Source organism: Chiloscyllium punctatum, chromosome 1 (assembly GCF_047496795.1).
Source record: "Chiloscyllium punctatum isolate Juve2018m chromosome 1, sChiPun1.3, whole genome shotgun sequence".
In the NCBI taxonomy this organism is placed as follows: Eukaryota; Metazoa; Chordata; class Chondrichthyes; order Orectolobiformes; family Hemiscylliidae; genus Chiloscyllium; species Chiloscyllium punctatum.
Genome location: NC_092739.1, coordinates 170490556 through 170516481, shown reverse-complemented (window position 1 = coordinate 170516481; position 25926 = coordinate 170490556). Strand labels below are relative to the sequence as shown.

At 44.2% G+C, this 25926-nt stretch overlaps 1 protein-coding gene across 2 annotated transcripts in view; it reads right to left on the bottom strand.

The window, feature by feature from the left end:
- Positions 1-25926, bottom strand: part of LOC140481854 (disintegrin and metalloproteinase domain-containing protein 12-like) — a 313597-nt gene that overhangs the window by 31741 nt on the left and 255930 nt on the right. For both annotated transcript variants that reach the window (XM_072578423.1, XM_072578414.1), the window contains exons 16-17: positions 22249-22441; positions 215-292 (exon numbers count right to left, since the gene is read on the bottom strand). In XM_072578423.1, coding sequence (XP_072434524.1) covers positions 215-292; positions 22249-22441 — 271 coding nt within the window. The remainder of the gene's footprint in view (positions 1-214; positions 293-22248; positions 22442-25926) is intronic.

Sequence of the window (25926 nt, the reverse complement as noted above, 5' to 3'; positions counted from 1 at the left end):
TCTGTGGTCTTTCTGTGTAACTGACATTTCTTATTGCTGAGAACATTTTGGTCAGTTTTTTATATCATCTCGTCATCTTTGGTGCAATTCTCAGAATCCAGCAAAATACACCATTTGCAGTCACCTCAATAACTGACAAAGATTCAGCGCAATAATATCATCATCTCAGAACATTCTGTCTGTGTGACTGAAAGCAGAGTGAATAATTCCATACCCCTCGGTAGTTGCAGGTCTTCTCACAGTTTTGTACATTAAACAGATTCACATCCTGACAGCTATATTCAAAGCAGACCTGTTAAACAGCAAACACAATGTCACTGTCAATGAGGCTTCAACAACGAGCGCAAAGGGTTCACACCAAAATCAGTAATAAACATTTCAGGGAAGGGGAAAGTTACCTGGACACTTTACTCCGAAGTACACACTTCAGACCAGGTCATTCAATGTTGGTGTGTGATCAGGGACAGGACAGTGTGGTGTGTGGGAAGTGTGACTGCTGGTGAGGCAGGTGTGTGCACCCAGAGGACTCACATTGAGGAGCCTCATCCTCTGTAACTGTCCAATAGTTCCCAGGTTCCTGCAAGCTGTCTGGACTACAGTACGAACTGCACGGATGGTAGACTATTTTCTAACTGGGGAAATCTGAAGTACAAAGGGAATGGGGAGCCCTAGTTCAGGATCCTCTGAAGGAAACATGCAGGTTCAGTCGGCAGTTACAAAGACAGATGAAGTGTTAGCATTCCTTTTGAGAAGGCAGGAATACAAGACCTGAGAGGTACTGCTGAGGCTGTATTAGACTATGATCAGATCCCTTTTGGAATACTGAGAGTGGATTTGGACACTGTATCTAAGGAATAATGTGCTGACCTTGGAGGGGGTCCAGAAGAGATTTACAAGAATGATCCCAGAATGAAGGGCTTGATGTATGAGAAACAATTGAGGACTCTAGGTCTGTATTTAATGGATTTAGAAAGATGAGGGGGTGGGGGGGATCTGATTGAAACTTAGAGAACACTGAGAGGCCTGGTTAGAGTGGATGTGGTGAAGATGCTTCCACTAGTAGGAGAGACTAGGCCCTGAGAACAGCCTCAAGATGAAGAGAGGAGCCTTTCAAATTGAGATGAGCAGGAATTTCTTCAGCCAGTGGATCATGAATCAATTTATTGCCGTAGAAACATGTACAGGCAAAGTCATTGAATGTAATTAAGACAGAGATTAGTTGACAGAGATTCTTGATTAGTTTCTTGATTAGTAAGGGGATCAAAAGTTACGAGAGAAGCAGGAGATTTCGGGTCTTTTGCTGAGTGAAAATAGACACTAAGTAATTAACTAGCTTCTCTCTCTCTTTTCTCTACTTACCTTTTGGGGCAAGGTGAATATTGATGGAACTAGATAGGGGCTTGGTTGGAGTTGTTTGCAGGCAAATGGGAGGATTTAAATGTAAGATATTTGGAGTTCAAGGTCGATCTGTTCCTGTGAGGGTGAAGGGCAAGGTCAGCAGGAACAGGGAACCCTGGATGACAAGAGATATTGAGGCTCTGACCAGAAAAAAATGGTGGCATGGTTCAGGTAGAGGCAGCTGGGATCAAGGAAATCCCTGGAGGTAGACAGGGAATACAGGATTTACTGAAGAAGGAAACCAGGAGGGAGATAGCCTTGGCTGAGAAGATTCGGGTGAATCCAAAAATTATAGTAAAGGAAAAAGAATACCTAGAGAGAGAATAGGACCCCCCACCTCCACCGACCCCCCCCCCCCCCCCCCCCCACCACCCCACCCAAGGACCAAAGGGGACATGTACATGTAGAACTGTAGGAGATGGGGTGAGGTCCTCAATGAATATCTCTCCTCTGTTTTTACCGTGGAGAAAGACATGAGGACCTAGGAACTTGGGGAATTTAGTGATGATATCTTGGGGCCAGTCCATATCACATTAGAGGAGGTGTTGGATGTATTAGACTGTATGAAGGTGGATAACTCTTCTGGTCCTGAATAGATATGTCCAAGAACACTGTCAGAGGCTGGAGAAGAAATTGCGAGGGCCCTGGCTGATATATTTGCATTATCGTTAGCCACGGGTGAGGTCCCGGAAGACTGGAGGGTAGTGAATGTTGTGCCCTTACTCAAGAAGGGCTGCAAAGGAAACCCTGGGAATGATAGAGCAGTAAGCTTAACATCTGTGGTAGAGAAGTTACTTTAGAAGATTCTGAGGGATAAGATACACATGCATTTGGAAAGACAGGGTTTGATTAGGAGCAGTCAGCGTGGCTTTGAGAGTGGGAGATCATGCCTCACAAATTTATTAGAGTTGGATGAAGTGACCAGGATGGTTGATGAGGATGGGCGTAATCTATATGGATTTCAGGAAGGCCCTTGATACATATGGCTTTCCACATGGCAAGCTACTCTCGAAGGTTAGCTCTCACAGAACCAAGGGAGAGCTGCCAAATTAGATACACAATTGGCTTGATGGGAGGAAGCAGAGAGTAATAGTGGAAGGATGCTTGATGGACGGGAGGCCTGTGACTAGGGGAGTGCCTCAGGGGTCGGTGCTGGGCCCATTACTGTTTGTTATCGATATCAATGATTTAGATGGGAGTATACAAGGCATGGTTAGTAAGTTTGCAGATGACTCTAAAATAGGTGGCATCGTGGACAGGGAGGAAGGTTATCAGAAATTGCAGCAAGACCTTGATCAGCTGGGGAAGTGGGCCGAGAAATGGCAAACAGATAAGCGTGAGATCTGGCATTTTGGAAAGTCAAATCGAGGTAGAAGTTTCATGGTGAATGGTTGGGCCTTAAGGAGTATAGTGGAACAGAGGGATCTTGGAGTTCAGGTGCACGGTTCTCTGAGAGTGGAGTCCCAGGGAGACAGAGCAGTAAAGAAGGCTTTTGGTACACTGGCCTTCATCAGTCAGAGCATTGAGTATAGAAGTTGGGGAGTTATGTTGCAGTTATACAAGACGTTAGTGAGGCTGCACTTAGAGGATTGTGTTCAGTTGTGATCACCTTGCTAAAGGAAGGCGGGTTAACGAAAACCCTGAGGTAAGGAACAAGAGAATGATCAGAATGAGGATAGGGCCAAATGAGAGATAGTGGAGGGAACTTGTGCGTGGAGTCGGAGGGGGCAGGGGAGGTCCTTAATGACCACTTTGCTTCAGCATTCACTACTGAGAAGGACCTTGATGTTTGTGAGGACAGTGTAAAACCATGCTCAAACAGATTGATGTTAAGGAGGAGAATGAGCTGAAAATTTTGAAAAAAGTAATGGCAGATAAGTCCCCTGGGCCAGATGGGATATACCCAAGGAAGTGAGGGAAGAGATTGCTGTGCCTTTGGCGATGATCTTTGTGTCCTCACTGTCCACTGGAGTAGTGCCAGATGATTGGAGTTTGGCAATTTATTGGAAAGCATTCTGAAAGGCATGATTTATGATTTCTTGAAAAACTATTGTTTGATTAGAGATAGTCATCATGGCTTTCTGTACCTTGTAAACCTTACCGAATTCTTTGAGGAACTGATGAAAGTAGAGCAATGGATGTTTGCAAGGCGCTTGAGAAGGTTCCCCGTGGGAGGCTCATTCAGAAAATAAGGAGACATGGGATACAGGGAAACCTGTCTGTCTGGATACAGAATTGGCTGGCCCACGGAAGATGGAGGGTGCTAGTAGATGGAAAATATTCAGACTGGAGCTTGGTGATCAGTGGTGTTCCACAGGGATCTGTTCTGGGATTTCTGCTCTTTGTGATGCTTATAAATGTCTTGGATGAGGAAGTGGAAGGCTGGGTTTGTAAGTTTGTCAATGATACGAAGGCTGGTGGAGTTGTGGATAGTGTGGAGGACCGTTGTAGTCTGCAAAGGGACATTGACAGGATGGAGAACTGGGCTGAGAAGTGGCAGATGGAGTTTAGCCTAGAAAAGTGTGAAGAGATTAATTTTGGAAGATTAAATTTGAAAACAGATTACAGGGTTAAAAGAAGGATTCTTGGTATTGTGGAGGAACAGAAGGATCTTGGGGTCTATGTCCATAGATCCCTCAAAGTTTCCACCTGAGTTAGAACATAGCATAGGGCGGCATGGTGGCTCAGCAGTTAGCACTGCTGCCTCACAGAACCAGAGACCTGGGTTCAATTCCTGCCTCAGGTGACTGTCTGTGTGGAGTTTGCACATTCTCCCCGTGTCTGCGTGGGTTTCCTCCGGGTGCTTCAGTTTCCTCCCACAGTCCAAAGATGTGCAGGTCAGGTGAATTGGCCATGCTAAATTGCCCTTAGTGTTAGGTGAAGTGGTGTCGCTAGGATGGATCCAATGCAGCTTTCTCAGGAAGCACAGCATAGAGGATTCTTCCAGACTCTCTCAAAGAGGACATCAGGGTTGAGCCTGGACCAGTGCTCCAGATACTACACTGGATTCACAACAGGAGGTGGAGGTGCCAGTCTTGGACTGGGGTGGTCAAGGTCAGAAGGCACACATCACCGGGTTATAGTTCAACAGGTTTATTCAAAATCACAGGCTTTCAGAGCACTGCTCCTTTGTCATGCGAAGTGAAGAAAGCACACAGGCACAGAATTTAAAGACAGATCAAAAATCATAAAAATGGTGTGAGTGGAGTGTCACTAGGCTGAATAATAAGTCTCTGCAGGTGATCAAAAGTGTCAGACAATGTGAGTAAAGTGTCAACAAATGATTAGCAACTGAAGGGAATGACCTGTAATCTGATTAATTGAGGCAGAGAGTTAATTACAAAAAATAAGGTGGTGCTGGAGACAAACCAAATAGCTGGAATAACATGGGTGATAGGAGTCACAAACTGAGGGCCGAATCAAAACTGTTACAAGCTAATTGAGGTAGAGGGATCATAACAAGTTATCAAATTGATGGTGTCAAAACATGTAGCGCAACGTGAATCCGAGACCATGGTTGAGACCATCTTCACGGGTATAGAACTTGACTGTCAGTTTCTGCTCGGCGTTTCTGCATTGTTGTGTATTTCAAAGGCTGCCTTGGAGGCTGAATGTCCTTCACTGCTGTGAGTAAAGTGTCAACAGCTGAATACCAAGTGAAGGGATGACCTATAATCCGATTAGTTGAGGCAGAGAGCTAATTACAAAAAGTTAAAAATAAGGTGGTGCTAGAGACAAACATATCTGGTATGTTACATAATATGATGTTGCCTAGTATGGTGACAAAACGTCTAACAACAAACTTTCCAACTGAGCGAGCAAACTTACAAACAGAACCTCAATCTGAGCTACAAATGTTTTCAAAAATCGCTAACAAACTAACCAGCTGGAATAACACGAGAGACATCTCTCTGTCGGCACAGCATAGAGGAATGGGTCTGGTTGGGTTGCTCTTTGGAGGGTCGATGTGGGCTTGTTGGGCCGAAGGGCCTGTTTCCACACTGTAAGTAATGTAATCTAATCTAATTTAACATAGAACAGTGCAGTACAGGCCCTTTGGCCCTTGGTGTTGTGCCAGCCCTTAATCCCACTCAGATAAACTAACCTACGTACCCTACATTTTACGATCTTGCATGTGCCTATCTAAGAATTGCTTAAAAATGCCTAATGTATCTGACTCTAAGTTGATAGGGTTATTAAGCGTTTTGGTTTTTATTGGTTTTTATTAACAGGGGGATTGAGTTTAAAAGCCATGAGGTTGTGCTGCAGCTCTATAGAGCCCTGGTTCGACCATTCTTAGAATATTGTGTTTAGTTCTGACCATCCTTCAGTTTCGGAAGGATGTGCAAGCTTTAGAGAGGGTGCAGAGGAGATTTACCAAGATGTTGCCTGGACTGGAGGGGATGGCTTTTGCAGAAACATTGGGGGAGCTCAGACTTTTCTCACTGGATGAGCAGTGACTTGATAGAGGTGTACAATATGATGAGAGGTTTGGATAGAGTGGAGAGTCAGAAAGCTTTCCCCGGGGCAGAAATGACTGTCATGAGGGGGCATAATTTTAAGGTGATTGGAGGAAGGTTTAGGGGAGATGTCAGAGGCAGGTTCTTTACACAGAGAGTGGGGGGTGTGTGGAATGCACTGCCAGCGGTGGGAGTAGAGTCAGATACATTAGGGACACTTAAACAACTCTTGGATAGACACATGGAAGATGGAACAATGAAGGGTATGTGGGTTAGTCTAATCTTAGAATAGGGGAGAAGGTTGGCACAACATCAAGGGCAAAAGGACCTGTACTATGCTGGACTGTTCTAGGTTTGATAAAGAATGTAGAAGAAATTCCCAAGGACGTTGCCAGGACTTAACGTTCTGACTTAGACGGAAAGGTTGGACAAGCTAGACTTTCTTGTTTTGAACGTTGGAGACTGAGGGGGGATGTTATTAGATTAGATTTGATTACTTACAGTGTGGAAACAGGCCTTTCGGCCCAACAAGTCCACACTGCCCCGCCGAAGCGCAACCCACCCATACATGTACCCCTCACCTAACACTACGGGCAATTTAGCATGGCCAATTCACCTAATCTGCACATCTTTGGACTGTGGGAGGAAACCGGAGCACCCGGAGGAAACCCACGCAGACACGGGGAGAATGTGCAAACTCCACACAGACAGTCGCCTGAGGCGGGAATTGAACCCGGGTCTCTGGCGCTGTGAGGCAGCAGTGCTAACCACTGTGCAACCATGCCACCATGAGCTGCTTCAATGGCAGAGCAGGCTCGAAGGGCCAGATGGCCTTATCCTGCTCCTGGTTCTTATGTACACTCCCTCAAGGTACAAAAACCTCAAAAACAGTCAGTCAACTGCACACAACAATTGGATTTCAAAATTGTGTAAGATTCAAAGTAAAGATCGATAAAGTTGTTAGAAACAGCTGTAAACATTAGCATTGGGATCTTATAGAGGTGTATAAGATCATGAGAGGTGTGGATGGAGTGAATGCACTCAATCTTTTTCCCAGGATTGGGGATCGAGGTCTAGAGGGCACCAGTTTAGAGTTAGAGTTAAAAGGGGAGACGTTTTTACACAGAGGGTGGTACACATATGGAATGAGCTGCCAGAGGAAGTGGTTGAGGCGGGTACATGAACAACATTTAAAAGGCATTTGGACAAATACATGGATAGGAAAGGGTTAGAAGGATATGGGCCAAGTGCAGGGAAATGGGGTTAGTGTGGATGGATATTTTGGTCAGCGTGGAGCAGTTTAGGTCAAAGGGCCCCTCTCTGTGCTGTAGGACTCCATGGCTTTACCCTCCATTATAAATCCTCCTGAGAGCCTCTAACGGACCCACGTTTCCTACAGCCAAATGTTTCCTGTTTTTTTAAAATGTACCATAAAAGCTTTTACAGACTGTTTTTGTGCTTTTGCTAGATTGCATTTATGTTCTATTCTCCCTTTCCTTTTCTGTAATGTATGAACTTCCCAATGCTAATGTTTACAGCTGTTTCTAACAACTTTATCGATCTTTACTTTGAATCTTACACAATTTTGAAATCCAATTGTTGTGTGCAGTTGACTGACTGTTTTTGAGGTTTTTGTACCTTGAGGGAATGTACATAAGAACCACGAGCAGGATAAGGCCATCTGGCCCTTCGAGCCTGCTCTGCCATTGAAGCAGCTCATGGTTGATCTTTTCATGGACTTAGTTCCACTTACCCACCCTCTCACTGTAACTCTTAATTCTTTTACTGTTCAAAAAATTATCTCAGATTTAAAACATTCACTGAGGAAGCGTCAACTGCTTCACTGGGCAGGGAATTCCACAGATTCACAACCCTCTGGGTAAAGATGTTCCTTCTCTATTCTGTCCTCAATCTGCTCCTCCTGATTTTTGAGGCCATGCCCTCTTGCCCTCATTTACCCACCAGTGGAAACATTCTCTCTCCTTCTATCTTATCTATTTCCTTCATAATTTTATGTTTCTATAAGATCCGCCCATCATTGTTAAAAATTCCAATCAGTATATTCCCAGTCTACTCGGTCTCTCCTCATGAGCCAAACCCCTTAACGATGGAATGAACCCAGTGAACCTCCTCTGCAGCCCCTCCACAGCCAGTACATCCTTTCTCAAGTAAGGAGACCAAAACTGTACACAGTACTCCAGGTATGGCCTCACCATCACCCTATACCGCTGTAACTTCACCTCCCTGCTTTTAAACTCAATCCTTTTAGCAATGAAGGACAAAATCCCATTTGCCTTCCTAATTACCTGTCGTACCTGCAGACTAACCTTCTATGATTCATGTACAAGGTCACCCAGGTCCCTCTGCATAGCAGCTTGCTGCAGTTTTTTACCATTCAGGCAATAGTCCTTATCACTGTTATTCCTTCCAAAATGGATGACTTCACATTTACCAACATTGTACTTCACCTAACAAACTTTTGCCCTCTCACTTAAACCATCTATGTCCCTTTGCAAAGTTTCACAGTCCTCTGCACACTTTGCTCTACCACTCATCTTAGTGACATCTGAAAACTTTGGCACACTACACATGGTCCTCAACTCCAAATCATTGATGTAAATTGTGAATAATTGCAGTCCCAACACCGATCCCTGAGGCACACCATTAGTCACTGATCGCCAACCAGAAAGGCAATCATTTATTGCCACTGTTTGCTTCCTGTTGTTTAACAAATCCTTTATCCTTGCTAATACATTGCCCAAAACACTGTGCATCTTTATCTTATGCAGCATCCTCTTGTGTGGCACCTTGTGTAAATGCCTTTTGAAAATCTAGATATACCACATCTACTGGGTCCCTATTGTCCACTGTGTTCCTATTGTCTTCATAGATTTCTAAAAGATTAGTTAAACATGACCTGCCCTTCATGAACCCATGCTGTGTCTGCCCAATGGGACAATTTCTATCCAGATGTCATGTTATTTCTTCCTTGATAATAGACAGGCATTTTTCCCACTACAGAAGTTAAGCTAACTAGACATTAATTCCCCATCTTTCGTCCACCTCCCTTTTTAAACAGTGGTGTCTCATTTGCTGTTTTCCAATCTGCTGGAACTGCCTCAGAGTCCAGCAAATTTTGGGAAATTACCACAAATGCATTTGCTGTTTCTCCCGCCATCTCTTTTCCAACCCTGGGATACATTCCATCTGGGCCAGGAGACTTGTCTTTCCTTAGCTCCATTAGCTTACCCAACACCAACTCTTCCGTAATAATGATTGTTTCCTCACCTACCTTTGTACCTTTGTCAATTCCTAACATGTTATTAGGGCCCTTCACTGTGAAGACCACACAAAATACCTATTCAATGACTCAGCCATTTCCTCATCTCCCATTATTAAATGCCCCTTCTCATTCTCTAAAGGACCAATGTTTACCTGAGCCACTCTTTGTTGTTGTTATATATATTTATAGCACCTTTTGCTATCTGTCTGTATATTCTGAGTGAGTTTTATTTTCTCATAATCCACCTCACTTTCCTTTACAGCTTTTTTGTAGCTTTCTGCTGGCCTTTAATGTTTTCCCAATCTTCTAATTTCCTGCTGATCTTGGCCACTTTGTTTGCCTTCTCTTCCAATTTGGTAACCTCCCTTACTTCCTTAGACACCCACAGCAGATTACCCCTGTTCCTTCCTTTTCACTGGGATATACTTTTGCTGAGCACTTTGAAAACTTGCTTGGAATGTCCTCCACTATTTGCAAACTGTCCTACCATAAAGTCTTTGCTTCCAATCTACCTGAGGCAATTCTTCCCCCATTCTATTGTAGTCTCCCTTGTTTAAGCACTGGACCCTGGTATGGGATTTTACCTTCACTCTCCAGCTGTATTCTAAATGCACCCATACTGTGATTGATTCTTCCAAGAGGATCCCTAACTGTGAGATCATAATTATTCCTGTCTCATTACACAGGGCCAGATCTTGGATAGCTTACTCCCTTGTCAGTTCCATTACATAATGTTCAAGAAAGCGATTGCAGATACATTTAACAAACTCCTCCTCAAGGCTACTCTGACTGACCTGGCTTGACCGAACAACATAGAACATAGAACATAGAACATAGAAGAATACAGCGCAGTACAGGCCCTTCGGCCCTCGATGTTGCGCCGATCAAAGCCCACCTAACCTACACTAACCCACTATCCTCCATATACCTATCCAATGCCTGCTTAAATACCCATAAAGAGGGAGAGTCCACCACTGCTACTGGCAGGGCATTCCATGAACTTACGACTCGCTGAGTGAAGTACCTACCCCTAACATCAGTCCTATATCTACTCCCCCTTAATTTAAAGCTATGCCCCCTTGTAATAGCTGACTCCATACGTGGAAAAAGGTTCTCACTGTCAACCCTATCTAACCCCCTAATCATCTTGTACACCTCTATCAAGTCACCCCTAAACCTTCTTTTCTCCAATGAAAACAACCCCAAGTGCCTCAGCCTTTCCTCATAGGATCTTCCTACTATACCAGGCAACATCCTGGTAAACTTCCTCTGCACCCGTTCCAGTGCCTCCACATCCTTCCTATAGTATGGCGACCAAAACTGCACACAATATTCCAGATGCGGCCGCACCAGAGTCTTATACAACTGCAGCATGACCTCAGGACTCCGGAACTCAATTCCTCTACCAATAAAAGCCAGTACGCCATATGCCTTCTTCACTGCACTATTTACCTGGGTGGCAACTTTCAGAGATCTGTGTACATGGACACCAAGATCCCTCTGCTCTTCCACACTAACAAGTATCCGACCATTAGCCCAGTACCCCATCTTTTTGTTACTCTTACCAAAGTGAATCACCTCACACTTACCCACATTGAACTCCATTTGCCACCTTTCTGCCCAGCTCTGCAGCTTCTCTATATCCCGCTGTAACCTGCCACATCCTTCCTCACTGTCTACAACTCCTCCGACTTTCGCATCATCCGCAAACTTGCTCACCCAACCTTCTAACCCTTCCTCCAGGTCATTTATAAAAATGACAAACAGCAATGGTCCCAAACCAGATCCTTGCGGAACACCGCTAGTGACGGCACTCCAAGATGAACCTTTGCCATCAACTACTACCCTCTGTCTTCTTCCAGCCAGCCAATTCCTAATCCAAACCTCCAACCCACCCTCAATGCCATAGCAACTCACCCTCAATGCCATAACATGTGGATTAAAATCCTTCATAATAATTGCCATGCCATTTTTACAGGAATGTCCAGTTGCTTTTGGTTCTTTAAAGCCTCTCTATTGCCTGTGTACAGTCAGCCCTTTTAATGTATTTTCCAAACAACTTCGGCCAATGAATGCCTCATGTCTTCATCATGCCCCAGATTCACATTTCACCCCTTGCTTCAGATTGAACTCCCTCACTTCCAAACGCCATGGACAATTCCATCATATTGTGGCCACTCATCCTGAAAAGTTCTTTCTCAGCACTGATTACAGTTGCCCAGGATAACTGTGCTCCTCATGTTGCATGCTTCTCTCACCTCCTGATGAAGGCCATGACCCACATCCCACTCCTCTGCTTTGCTCTGGAAATAATTCAATCATACTCATGTCATTTTATTTGTGCCTTTTCTTCAATGGACTTGTGCATACCGTGTGCATTCAGGCTGATTGTCTTTAACTTCACACACTAACATTATTTTGCATCCAAAACTTAGTTGGTGTTCATCTCCATCCTGCCTACTTTCTAATTCTACCCCTCACTCTCCAGGTTCTTGTTTTACTTCCTCTTGATTAGGAATTGGCTCTCTGGAAGAAGACAGAGGGTAGTAGTTGATGGCAAAGGTTCGTCTTGGAGTGCCGTCACTAGCGGTGTTCCGCAAGGATCTGTTTTGGGACCATTGCTGTTTGTCATTTTTATAAATGACCTGGAGGAAGGGTTAGAAGGTTGGGTGAGCAAGTTTGCGGATGATGCGAAAGTCGGAGGAGTTGTAGACAGTGAGGAAGGATGTGGCAGGTGCTTCTTCTTTACCAACTTATTCACTTGTGTTGCCATTTTCATGGAGCAATGTACTTGCACCCCCAAGATCCTCTGTACATCAATGCTCCTCAGGACCCTGCCACTCTTTTTGACATTTCACCTCCCAAAATGTCCAAATTAAACTCCATCTTCTATTTCTCCATCTAACTTTCCAGCTGATCTATATCCTGTTGTATCCTTTGACTACCTTCTTCACTATCCACAACCCCATCAATTTTTGTATCATATGCAAACTTACTAATCAGGCCACAGACATTTTTCACCAAATCATTACAAACATGAGAGAGCCCAGCACTTCCGGGACCTTGCCTGTGGCTAACCAAGAATCTATCAAGGCTCCAGCAATCTCCTACGTGAAAGTGAGGACTGCAGATGCTGCAGATTAGAGTCGAGGGTGTGGTGCTGGAAAAGCACAGCAGGTCAGGCAGCATCCAAGGAGAAACGGAATTGATGTTACGGGCATATGAAGAGACCTACCCTTTCTGTAGTTGCCCTTTTGCCTCTTTATATATGTATAAAGTGCCTTCGGATTCCCCTGAATCTGACTTGCCATTTCATGGTCCTTTTGAGCTCTCCTCATTTCTTTTATCAGATTTTTTTTGCTTTCCTTGTATTCCTCAAGAGTCTTGTTTGATTCCTGTTTTCAAAACCTTACACATGCTTCCTTTATCTTTTTAAAACAATATTTTCAATTTCTGTCGTCATTCCGTTCAAACTTCCTGAATCTTGCAATCCCTATCCTTCATCCTCACAGGAACATGCTGATCCTGAACCTCCGACTGGAAGGGGCTTACATGTCACATGTAACAGCTGGCCCCACTCTAATTTCTCTAAAGCCTGCCTGATACTGTTGTAATTAGCCTTCCTCCAATTTAGCACTTTCACCTAAGGACCAATCTTATCTTTATCCATAACTATCTTAAAAATTAGAGACATGATCACTGTGCCCAAAATATTCCCCCACTGAAACTTCAAACACCTGACCAGGCTCATTCCCCAATACAAGATCTAATATTCCTTTCCCTAGTTTTATTTTATATTCATTCATGGGGTGAGAACATCATGGGGCTATGATGTTGTGGCCACAAAGGAGACGTGGGTTTCACAGGGGCAGGGATGGTTCCTTGATCTTCCAGGGTCTAGAACATTCAGAAAGAACAGGGAGGGTGGAATCAGAGAGTGCATCACAGCTAGAGAAACAAAGGTTGTTGAGGGAGGTTTGTCTACTGAGTCACTATGGGTGGAAGTTAGGAACAGTAAGGGAACAGCCACCTCAGTGGGGGTTTTCTACAGACCCCCTAATAGCAGTAGAGAGATTGAAGATCTCACAGGCCGGCAGATTCTGGAAAAATACAGAAGTAGCAGGGTTGTTGTTATGGGTGACTTCAACTTTCCCAATATCGACTAGAACCTCCTAAATGTAGATGGTTTGGATGGAGCCGTTTTTGTCAGGTGTGTGAAGGAGGGTTTCCTTACTCAGTACGTAGACAGACCGATGAGGAGGGGAGAGGCCATTTTGGATTTGGGGCTCTGTAACGAACCAGGACAAGTGTCAGATCTCACGGTGGGAGAGCACTTTGGTGAAAGTGATCGCAACTGCCTCACATTTACAATAGCCTTGGAGGGGGAAAGGAGCAGTTACCGAGGGAAAAATTTAACTGGGGAGAAGGAAATTATGACACTATCAGACAGGAGTTGGGAAGTACAGACTGGGAGCAATTGTTCCACAGAAAGGGCACAGCAGACATGTGGAAACTGTTTAAGGAACAGTTGTTGCAAGTGATGCACAAATTTGATCCTCTGAGGCAGGTAAGAAGAGGTAAGATTAGGGAACTTTGGATGACGAGGAGCTTCTCGTCAAAAGGAAGAAGGCAGCTTGTGTAAGGTGGAGGAAACAAGGATCTAGCACAGCTTTAGAGGATTACAGGTTTGCTAGAAAGGATCTCAGAAATGGACTGAGGAGTGCCAAGAGGGGGCACGAAAAAGGCTTGGCAAGAGGATTAGAGAGAACCCCAAAGGCATTTTACTCATACGTGAGGAGTAAGAGAATGATCAGGGAGAAGGTAGGGCCGATCAGGGATAACGGAGGGAACTTGTGCATGGAGTCTGAGCAGATAGGGGAAGCCCTAAATGAGTTTTTGGCTTTGGTTTTCACCAAGGAAAGAGACCTTGTTGTAAATGAAAACTTAGAGGAGCTGGGATACAGTCTTGACCAGATCAAGATTGATGACGTTGATGGGCTAGAAGGTTTGGAAAACATTAAGATTGATAAGTCCCCAGGACCAGACCAGATTTATCCTCGGCTGCTTCAGGAAGCGAGAAAGGAGGTTGCTAAGCCGCTGGTGAGGATATTTGCCTCCTCCCTCTCCACGGGAGTCATACCAGAGGATTGGAAGGAGGTGAACGTTGTTTCTCTTTTCAAGAAGGGGAATAGGGAAATCGCTGGCAATTACAGACCAGTTAGTCTCACGTCTGTGGTCAGCAAGATTTTGGAAAGAATTCTGAGGGATCGGATTTATGACTATTTGGCAAAGCATAGTGTGATTAAAGGCAGTCAGCATGGCTTTGTGAAGGGCAGGTCATGCCTCACAAATCTTATTGAGTTCTTTGAGGAGGTAACGAGACAGGTCGACGAATGTTGAGCAGTGGATGTGGTGGATATGGACTTCAGCAAGGCATTTGATAGGGATCCCCATGGTAGGCTCATTCATAAAGTCAGGAAGTATGGGATACAGGGAGATTTGACTATCTGGATTCAGAATTGGTTGGCTGACAGAAGGCAGAGAGTGGTTGTAGATGGAAAGTATTCTGCCTGGAAGACAGTATTGAGTGATGCCCCCGCATGGCTCTGATCTTTGGGCCTCTGCTCTTTGTGGTTTTTATAAATGACTTGGATGAGGAGGTTGAGGGGTGGGTTAGTAAATTTACTATAGAGGGCTATTGCAAGCGGTAGCACGACATAGACAGGATGAAGAGCTGGGCTGAGAAATGGCAGATGGAGTTCAACCTGGATAAATGCGAAGTGATGCACTTTGGAAGGTCGAACTCGATTGCTGAATATAGGATTAAAGACAGGATTCTTGGCAGTGTGGAGGAACAGAGGGAGCTGGGTGGGCGAGTACATAGATCCCTTAAAATGGCCATCCAAGTGGACAGGGTTGTTAAGAAAGCATATGGTGTTTTGGCTTTCATTAACAGAGGGATCGAGTTTAAGAGCCGCGAGGTTTTGCTGCAGCTCTACAAGTCCCTGGTGAGACCACACTTGGAATATTGTGTCCAGTTCTGGTCGCCCTACTATAGGAAAGATACAGAGGCTTTGGAGAGGGTGCAAAGAAGGTTTACCAGGATGCTGCCTGGACTGGAGGGCTTGTCTTGTGAAGAGAGGTTGACTAAGCTTGGACTTTTCTCTCTGGAGAGAAGGAGGAAGAGAGGTGACCTGATCGAGGTGTACAAATAATGAGTGTAATAGATAGAAACAATAGCCAGAGACTTTTCCCCAGGGCAGGATTGACTGGTACGAGGAGTCATAGTTTGAAGATATTAGGAGGAAGGTATAAAGGAGACGTCAGAGGTAGGTTCTTTACACAGAGAGTTGTGAATGCATGGAATGTGTTGCCAGCGGTGCTGGTGGAAGCAGAGTCATTGGGGACATTTAAGCAACTGCTGGACATACACATGGATAACAGTGGGTTGAGGGGTGTGTAGGTTAAGTTACTATATTTTACATTAGGATTAAAGCTTGGTACAACTTCGTGGACCAAAGGGCCTGTTTTCTATGTTTTTACTTTTCTATGTTCTATCACTGGCTCGGCCAACATTTATTTTCTATCACTAATTTCCTAGACCGATGTTAGGAGTTAACCCCATTGCTGTGGAGCCAGACCAGGTAAGATGGAACTTTATCTGGAAAGTACAGCACAGAAATAGGCCCTTCGGCCCATAATGCTGGGCCAAACATGACGCCAAATTAAACTAAACCCTTCAGCCTGCCCTTGGTCCATATGCCTCCATTCCTGGCATATTCACATGTTTATCTAAAAGTCTCTCTGTTGTATCAGCCTCCACTATATTCCCAGGCAGTGTGTTTCACTCTCCTATCATTCTCTCCTCACATGTCCTTTGAAATTCCCCCTCTCATCTTAAATGGATATCTCCTAGCATTAGACATTTCAACTCTGGGAGAAAGAGTCTGACTATCAACTCTATCTACATATCTCATAACTGTATAGACTTGTATCATGTCTCCCCTCAGCCTCCGCTTCTCCACAGAAAACAATCCAAGTTTTTCTAGCCTTTCTTTATAGCCCATACCCTCTCATCCAGGCAGCATCCTGGGAAACCTGTTCTGCACCCTCTCCAAAGCCTCCACATCCTCCTGTAATGAGACGACCAGAATTGGATGCAATACTTTAAAGTGTGGCCTAACCAAAATCTTACATAGCTACAACATGACATCCTAACTCTTGGACTCAATTCCCTGACTAATAAAGTCAAGCATACCACACACCCTCTTTACCACTCTATCTATGTGCATGGTCACATTCAGGGAGCGATGGCCTTGAACACATAAATCTTATCGCTAAGAATTATTCTCAATAGCTTCCTAACTTTGATGTGAGACTCACTGGTTTGTAGCTTTCTGGATTGTCCCTATTTCCCTTCTTGAACAGAGGTACAACATTAGCTACTTGCACAAGTCCTCCAGGACCTCTCCAATGCCGAGCAAGCTTCCTTCATTTAAGGGTATTAGTAAACTAGATGGTGATCTCTAACAATCAACAATGAACTCATGGTCATCATTAGACTCGTAATTCCAGATTTTATTTTTAACTGAACTCAAGTTCCACCCTCTGCTATGGCAAATTCAAACCCAGGTCCCCAGAACATTACTTGGGTCTCTGGATTGTCAGTGCAGTGATAATACCATGAGGCCATTGTCACCTACTAAATGCATTGATCATATACTAGTAGGGAGGAAGGACAAGGATAGCAAGGTAAGAGACCCTCGGATAATGAGGGAGTTTGTGAATTTAATCAAAAAAGAGAAAGAAGCACATTTAGGATTTAGGAAGATTTAGGAAGCTAAAATTGGAATCTGCCTGCGAGGAATATGAAAAGAAAGGAAAGAACTCCGGCAGGAAATTAGAAGAGCAAGAGGGGTCATGAAGTTACCTGAGCAAGGAGGGTTAAAGAGAGTCCCAAAGGGTTCTATACGTACATTACATACTAGGGAGAAGGTAGGACCACTCAAGGATAAAGGAGGGAAGATACGTTTAGGGGCAGAGGATGGGGCTAGATCCAAACCGAGTGCTTTGTTTTGGTATTCACCCAGGAATTGGATATGGACGATGGTAAGATTTGGGTGAAGCATGTTAATATGCTCAGGAGGTATTTTTAAATCAAGAAAGAAGTGGTGTTGAGTCTCTTCAAGAACATGAAGATCGACAAGTCCCTAGGGTCCGAGGGTATCTACCCCAGGTTATTGGGAGAGGGAAGGGAGGAGATGGCTGGGGCCTTGACCAATATACTTTAACCTCACTAGGCACTGGAGAGATCCCAGAGGACTGGTATGTAGCTAATGTTGTTCCTCTGTTCAAGAAGGGAAATAGGCATATGCAGGAAACTATAGATTAGTGAGTCACGCATCCAGAGGTTGAGAAGCTATTGGAAAGAATTCTTAGCAATAGGATTTATGCAGATTTGGAAAAACATGGCCTAATTGTGCAGGGAAGGCCATATCTTACTGACTTGATTGAATTTTTCGAGGAGGTGACAAAGTGTTTGATGAGCGTAGAGCAATGAATTTTAATAAGGCTTTCCAGAAGGTTCCTCATGGTAACTCATCCAGGAGATGAAGATGCATGGGATCCACAGTGACTTGGCCACGTGGGTTCAGAATTGGCTTGCCCAAAGAAGGCAAACAACAGTGGTGGAAGGTTGTTTATGACTAGTGGTGTTCCACGTGAATCCGTGCTGGGACCTCTGCTGTTAGTGATATAGAAAATGACTTGGATGGAAATGTAGATGGCTGGGTTAGTAAGTTTGCAGACAATATAAAAATCAGTGGAGTTGTGGATTGTGTAGAAGGTTAGAACAAAGAACATCACAGCACGGTACAGGTGCTTCAGCCCTCGATGTTGTGCCAACCTGTGGAACCAATCTGAAGCCCATCTATCCTATACCATTTCATTTTCATCCATATGCTGATCCAATGACCTTGTAAATACCCTTAAAGTTGGTGAGTCTACTATTGTTGCAAGCAGGGTGTTCCACACCCATACTACTCTGAGTAAAGAAACTCCCTCTGACATCTGTCCTATATCTATCACCCCTCGATTTAAAACTATGTCCCGTCACGCTAGCCATCACCATCTGAGGAAAAAGGCTCTCCCTATCCACCCTATCTAACCCTCTGATTATCTTATACGTCTCAAGTCACCTCTCAACCTTCTTCTCTCTAATGGAAACAGCCAGACGTCCCTTAGCCTTTCCTCATAAGACCTTCCCTCAATACCAGGCAACATCCTGGTAAATCCCCTCTGCACCCTTTCCAAAGTGTCCACATCCTTCTTATAACGCAGTGACCAGAACTGTACACAATACTCCAAGTGCAGCCGCACCAGAGTTATGTACAGCTGCAGCATGACCTCATGGTTCCAAAACCCAATCCCTCTACCAATAAACGGCAACACACCGAATGCCTTCTCAAAAGAGTGGTAACTTTCTGGGATCTATGTACATGGACACTGAGATCTCTCTGCTCATCTACACTACCAAGAATCTTACCATTAGCCCAATACTTTGCATTCCTGTTACTCATTCCAAAATGAATCACCTCACACTTTTCCACATTAAATTCCACTTGCCACCTCTCAGCCCAGCTCTGTAGCTTATCTACGTCCCTCTGTAACCAGCAACATCCTTCCACACTATCCACAACTCCACCAACCTTAGTGTCATCCACAAATTTACTAACCCATCCTTCTACGCCCACATCCACGACATTTATAAAAATGACAAACAGCATTAGCCCCAAAACAGATCCTTGCGGTACCCCACTAGTAACTGAACTCCAGGATGAACATTTCCCATCAACCACCACCCTCAGTCTTCTTTCAGCTAGCCAATTTCTGATCCAAACCACTAAATCATTCTCAATCATATGCGTCCGTATTTTGTGCAACAGTCCACCATGGGGAACCTTATCAAACCCCTTACTGAAATCCATATACACCACATCAACCACTTTACCCTCATCCACCTGTTTGGTCACCATCTCAAAGGACTCAATAAGGTTTGTGAGGCACGACCTACCCTTCACTAAACCGTGTTGACTATCCCTAATCAACTTATTCCTTTCGAGATGATTATAAATCCTATTTCTCATAACCTTTTCTTACACTTTACCAACAACTAAAGTAAGGCACACTGGTCTATAATTACCAGGGTTGTCTCTACTCCCCTTCATGAACAAGGGGACAACATTTGCTGTCCTCGTCTTCTGGCACTATTCCTGTGGACAATGACGACATAATGATCAAAGCCAAAGGCTCTGCAATCTCCTCTTTGGCTTTCCAGAGAATCCTAAAATAAATCCCATCCGGCTCAGGAGACTTATCTAATTTCATACTCTCCAGAATTGCTAACACCTCCTCCTTGTGAACCTCAATCCTGTCTAGTCTACCAGCCTGTATCTCAGTATTCTCCTTGACCACATTGTCTTTTTCTAGTGTGATTACTGACAAAAAAAATTCAGTTAGTGCTTCTTCTATCTCCCCAGAGTCCTCGCACAACTTCCCAGTACTGTCCTTGATTGGCCTTAATCTTAATCTAGTCATTCTTTATTCCTGATATACCTATAGAAAGCTTGAAGGTTTTCCTTGATCCCATCTGCCAACTTCTCATGTTCCCTTCTGGCTCATCTTAGCTCTCTCTTTCGGTCTTTCCTGACTAACCTGTAACTCTCAATCGCCCTAACTGAGCCTCCATGTCTCATCCGAACTTAAGCCTCTTGACAAGGTTGTCAAAGGATCCAGCTGGATAAAGATCAGTTGTAGATATGGGCGGAGAAATGGCAGGTGGACTTTAATCCGGTTAAGTGTGAGATGCTGCACTTTGAGAGATCAAATGTTCAGGAAAAGTGTACAGTTAAAGGCAGGACCCTGAACTGCATTGATGTACAGAAGGATCTTGGGGTTTAAGTCCATAGCATCTTGAAATTGGCCACACAAGTAGACAGGGTGATAAAGAAGGTGGACTGCATGCTTGCATTTATTGGTCAGGGGAACTGAGTACAAGAGTCAGTACAACATTCCTGATGAAAGGCTTATGCTCAAAATGTTGACTCTCCAGCTCCTCAGATGCTGCTTGACTGGCTGTGCTTTTGCAGCACCACACTTTTTGACTGTTACTCTCATGCCGTGTTACAGGACCCTGAATAGCATTGATGCACAGAGGGATCTTGGCATTCAAGTCCATAACCCCCTGAAAGTGGCCACTCAAGCAGACAGGATGGTAAAGGTGGTGTATGGAATGCGTCTTGTCGGGGAATTGAGTACAAGAGTCAGGATGTCACGTTACAGCTTTATAAGACTTTGGTTAGGCCACATTTAGAGTACTGTGTTCAGTTCTGGTCATGCTACCTGGACAAATGGGCATGAGCTGTAAAGAATGGCTAGAAAAAGTCATATTGTTTGCTCTGGAGCTGTGGAGGCTGAGAAGAGAATTGATAGAAATCTATGAAATGTACAGATAGGGTGAATAGTTGAATCTTTTTCCCAAAGTTGAAATATCTAATATTAGGAGGCATGCATTTAAGGTGAGAGGGGGGAGTTCAAAGCAGAGAGAGGGGCAAGTTTTCCCCATGATAGGAATCAGGAAGGTGTTGCAAGGGTTGGGGATGGGAGCAGATACAATAAGGGTGTAGAAGGGGTTTTTAGATAAGCACATGAATATGCAAGGAATGGAGGGCTACGGACGAGTTGAATTGAATTGAGTTGAATTGATTGTCATGTGTACCGGGACACAGTGAAAAGCTTTGTCTTGTGAGCAATACAGGCAGATCACAGAGTTAAGTAGCAGAGATAAGTAAATAATAGATAAACAGCAACAATAATAAAAACAGGCGAATGTTAAGAGTTTGTCAGTCCATTCAGTATTCTAACAAACTGTTTCGAAACCGGTTGGTGTGTGTGTTCAGGTTTCTGTACCTTGTCCCTGATGGTAGAGGTTGGAGAAAAACATTGCCAGGGTGGGATGGATCTTTGAGAATGCTGGTGGCCTTTCCTTGACAGTGGGCCTGGTAGATGGATTCTATAGATGGGAGGTTGGCCTTTGTGATTGTCCAGGCCGAGTTCACCATTCTCTGTAACCGTCTCCAATCTTGAATGGTACAGTTGCCATAACAGGGTAGCAGACAGAGCAGGCAGAAGGGATTAGTTTAATTTGGAACAATGTTTTGCACATAATCATGGGCCGAAGGGCCAGTGCATGTGCTGCACTGCTTGATGTTCAAGATTCTAAACCCTCCTGGATACTCTGAACAAAGTCTGCCCATCTCAGCCTCTGGTACAAAGGGAGACCCAGGTTGAAGTGGGGACTGCAGATGCTTGAGATTAGAATCTAGATTAGAGTGGTGCTGGAAAAGCACAGCAGGCCAGGCAGCATCCGAGGAGCAGGAAAATCAGGAATGATGCAGTGCTTTTGCCTGAAACATCTATTTTCCTGCTCCGCGGATGCTGCCTGCACCACACTAATCTTGACAAGGGGAGACCCAGTCAATATTGGGGAAGTTAAAAGCTTTTGCCAGAAACGTCGATTTCACTGCTCCTTGGATGCTGCCTGAACTGCTGTGCTCTTCCAGCACCACTAATCCAGAATTGGGGAAGTTAAACCCACTCACCACAACAATCCTGGTGTTTTTTACATTTTTCTCTGATCTGCTTGTGTCCAGATCTCAGCTGCATTCTTGACCTGAAATGTCATCAGTACATGTTGCTTGTTTATTAATGGAGACAGCAGTTTGATGAAGATGCTGAAATTGTTGGATGGATGTAATGACGATGATAGATCAAGGCAGTGCAGTGGATGTTATCTATGTGAGCTTCAGGAAATGAGAAATAGCAATGATAGGGAGAAGATAAAGAGAGTTGGTGCATAACATGAGGAGAGGACTTGCACTGGAGATGGATTTAATATAAATTTAAAGGAAATGCAGAGAATGCTGGAGAAACTCAGAGGGTATGGCAAAGTCTGTACAGAGAGAAACAAAACTAAAGCTTTGAGTCTGATATGCCTCTTCCTCAGAATTTTAATTTAACATTACTTCCTAGTGACTGTCAATGACTCACCTTCTTGTCTCCACACTTTGTACCTTGTCGAACTAGGTCTGGAGAAATGGAATCAGGTAAATTCGAATATGTCCCCCTGCATTTTATCTGCACGTTGTCAATCTCAAATTTGGTGGTGGAGAAGTGTACATTCCCTCCTTGAATTGGAGAGGGATTTCCACCCTTGCACTGAATCTTCCCACACTTTACATCTCTGTAGGAAAGAGAACAATAAAACATTTTGAGCTTCATGTACACTGGGAAGGCTAATTTTGATGGTATGAGGCAAAACCGTTCAAAAGCTGATAGAGAGCAGATGTTTGCAGGTAAAGGGATGGCTGGAAAATGGGAAGCCTTCAGAAATGAGATTACAAGAATCCACAGAAAGTATATTCCTGTCAGAGTGAAAGGGCAGGCTGGTAGGTATAGGGAATGCTGGATGACTAAAGAAATTGAGGTTTTGTTTAAGAAAAAGATGGAAGCATATGTCAGGTATAGACAGGATTGATCAAGTGAATATAAAGGAATATATATCAAGAAGAGTATAAAGGAAGTAGGAGTATACTTAAGAGGGAAATTAGGAGGGCAAAAAGGGGACATGAGATAGCTTTGGAAAATAGAATTAAGGAGAATCCAAAAGGTTTTTACAAATATATTAAGGACAAAAGGATAACGAGGGAGAGAATAGGGCCCCTCAAAGATCAGCAAGGCTGCCTTTGTGTGGAACCACAGGAGATGGGGGAGATACTAAACGATTATTTTACATCAGTATTTACTGTAGAAAACGATGTGGAAGATATAGACTTTAGGGAAATACATGGTGACATCTTGCAAAATGTCCAGATTACAGAGGAGGAAGTACTGGATGTCTTGAAACAGGTAACGGTGGATAAATCCCCAGGACCCTAATCAGGTGCACTCGAGAACTCCATGGGAAGCTAGAGAAGTGATTGCTGGGCCTCTTGCTGAGATATTTGTATCATCAGTAGTCAAAGGTGAGGTGCCAGAAGACTGGAGGTTGGCAAACGTGGAGCCACTGTTTAAGAAGGGCAGTAAAGACAAGCCAGGGAACTATAGACCAGTGAGCCTGACCTCAGTGGTGGGCAAGTTGTTGGAGGGAATCCTGAGGGACAGGATATACATGTATTTGGAAAGGCAAGGACTGATTAGGGATAGTCAACATGGCTTTGTGCATGGGAAATCATGTCTCACAAACTTGACTGAGTTTTTTGAAGAAGTAACAAAGAGGATTGATGAGGGCAGAGCAGTAGATGTGATCTATATGGACTTCAATAAGGTGTTCGACAAGGTTCCCCATGGGAGACTGGTTAGCAAGGTTAGATCTCATGGAATACAGGGAGAACTAGCCATTTGGATACAGAACTGGCTCAAAGGTAGAAGACAGAGGGTGGTGGTGGAGGGTTGTTTTACAGACTGGAGGCCTGTGACCAGTGGAGTGCCACAAGGATCGGTGCTGAGTTCACAACTTTTCATCATTTATATAAATGATTTGGATGCGAGCATAAGAGGTACAGTTAGTAAGTTTGCAGATGACACCAAAATTGTAGGTGTAATGGACAGCAAAGAGGGTTACCTCAGATTACAACAGGATTTTGATCAGATGGGCCAGTGGGCTGAGGAATGGCAGATGGAGTTTAATTCAGATAAATGCGAGGTGCTACATTTTGGGAAAGCGAATGTTAGCAGGACTTATACACTTAATAGTAAGGTCCGAGGGAGTGTTGCTGAACAAAGATACCTTGGAGTGCAGGTTCATAGCTCCTTGAAAGTGGAGTCGCAGGTAGATAGGATAGTGAAGAAGGTGTTTGGTATGCTTTCCTTTATTGGTCAGAGTATTGAGTACAGGAGTTGGGAGGTCATGTTGCGGCTGTACAGGACATTGGTTAGGCCACTGTTGGAATATTGTGTGCAATTCTGGTCTCCTTCCTATCGGAAAGATGTTGTGAAACTTGAAAGGGTTCAGAAAAGATTTACAAGGATGTTGTCTGGGTTGGAGGATCTGAGCTATAGGGAGAGGCTGTACAGGCTGGGGCTGTTTTCCCTGGAGCATCGGAGGTTGAGGGGTGACCTTATAGAGGTTTACAAAATTATGAGGAGCATGGATAGGATAAATAGACAAAGTCTTTTCCCTGAGATCGGGGAGTCCAGAAGTAGAGACCATAGGTTTAGGGTGAGAGGGGAAAGATATAAAAGAGACCTACGGGACAACCTTTTCACACAGAGAGTGGTAAGTGTATGGAATGAGCTGCCAGAGGATGTGGTGGAGGCTGGTACAATTGCAACATTTTAAAGGCATTTGGATGGGTATATGAATAGGAAAGGTTTGGAGGGATATGGGCCAGGCGCTGGCAGGTGGGACTGGATTGGGTTGGGATATCTGGTCAGCATGGATGGGTTGGATCGAAGGGTCTGTTTCCATGCTGTACATCTCTATGACTCTATGACTAGCTGCTGCAGTCGGTATTGTGACCAGCTTGGCCATCTCAATGTCTGTGAATTCACTTTGTGTCTGTACTCGTTTCCCTCCTTTTGGCTGTTAAAATGTGGCCAATCAGTGATCCTACATTTGCCAAAGGATTGCACATCCAATTGAATGAAACCACAGCACCAGTGGAAACAGGCTCTTGCTCCACACACAGCCCAGTGCCCAACCCACAAGGAACAACCAACTTGTGACATCAACTTCCAATCTCAGCAATCTCGGAACTTCTCAGACAATATGATGAATCAGAGCATTGAGGGTGAGTAATTGACACAGTGAGGCTGTGCTCATCTCAGCACAACACTAATTGTTAACCCACCAGAGGGTATGGATAGGTTGGAGAGACAGTTAGAAATAATGAGAGCTGGGGGCTGTGATGAATGGTAGTTTTGGAAGGCAGAAAACCTGCAGGTGTACTTGGATCAATGGGTTTTCTCTGGGAGGGGTATGGAGGGAGTGCAGGAATCTCCTGTGGTTATTCCCATCTCAAACAAGTATGAGGTTCTGGAGAATGTAAGGGGTGGTGGACTCTCAGGGGAATGTAGCAATGACAGCCAGGTTTCTGGTACTGAGGCTGGCACTAATGTAACGAGGGGTACGTCAGGTTCTAAGGGATCGATTGTGATCGGGCACTCTCTAGTCTGAGGCACAGACAGACCTTTCTGTGGCTAGCAATGAGATATCAGAATGGTGTGTTCCCTCCTGGGTGCCAGAGTCAAGGATGTATTACAGAGTGCAGAATATTCTCAAAGTGGAGAAGGACCAGCATTATACACATTGGCAATAATAACATAGGAAGAGGAAAAAGATGAGGTTATGAGGCGAGAATATAGGAAATTAGGCAGGAAATTAAAAAGTTGGTCTCAAGGATAGTAATATCTGAATTCGAGTCAAAGTCATGTGGATGTACAGCATGGAAACAAACCCTTCAGTTCAACTCGTCCATGCCAATCAGATATTCAAAACAAATCTAGTATCAAGAGGAAGCTATGGTTGAGTGGTATTATCACTGGATTGCTAATCCAGAGACCCAGATAAGATTCTGGGGACCTGGGTTGGAATCCTGCCATGGACTTTGGAGTTCAATAACCATCTGGAATTAAGAATCTAATGATAACCATGAATCCATTGCTGATTGTTGGAAAGACCCATCGGATTCATTCATGTCCTTTTGGGAAGGAACCTGCTATCCTTAC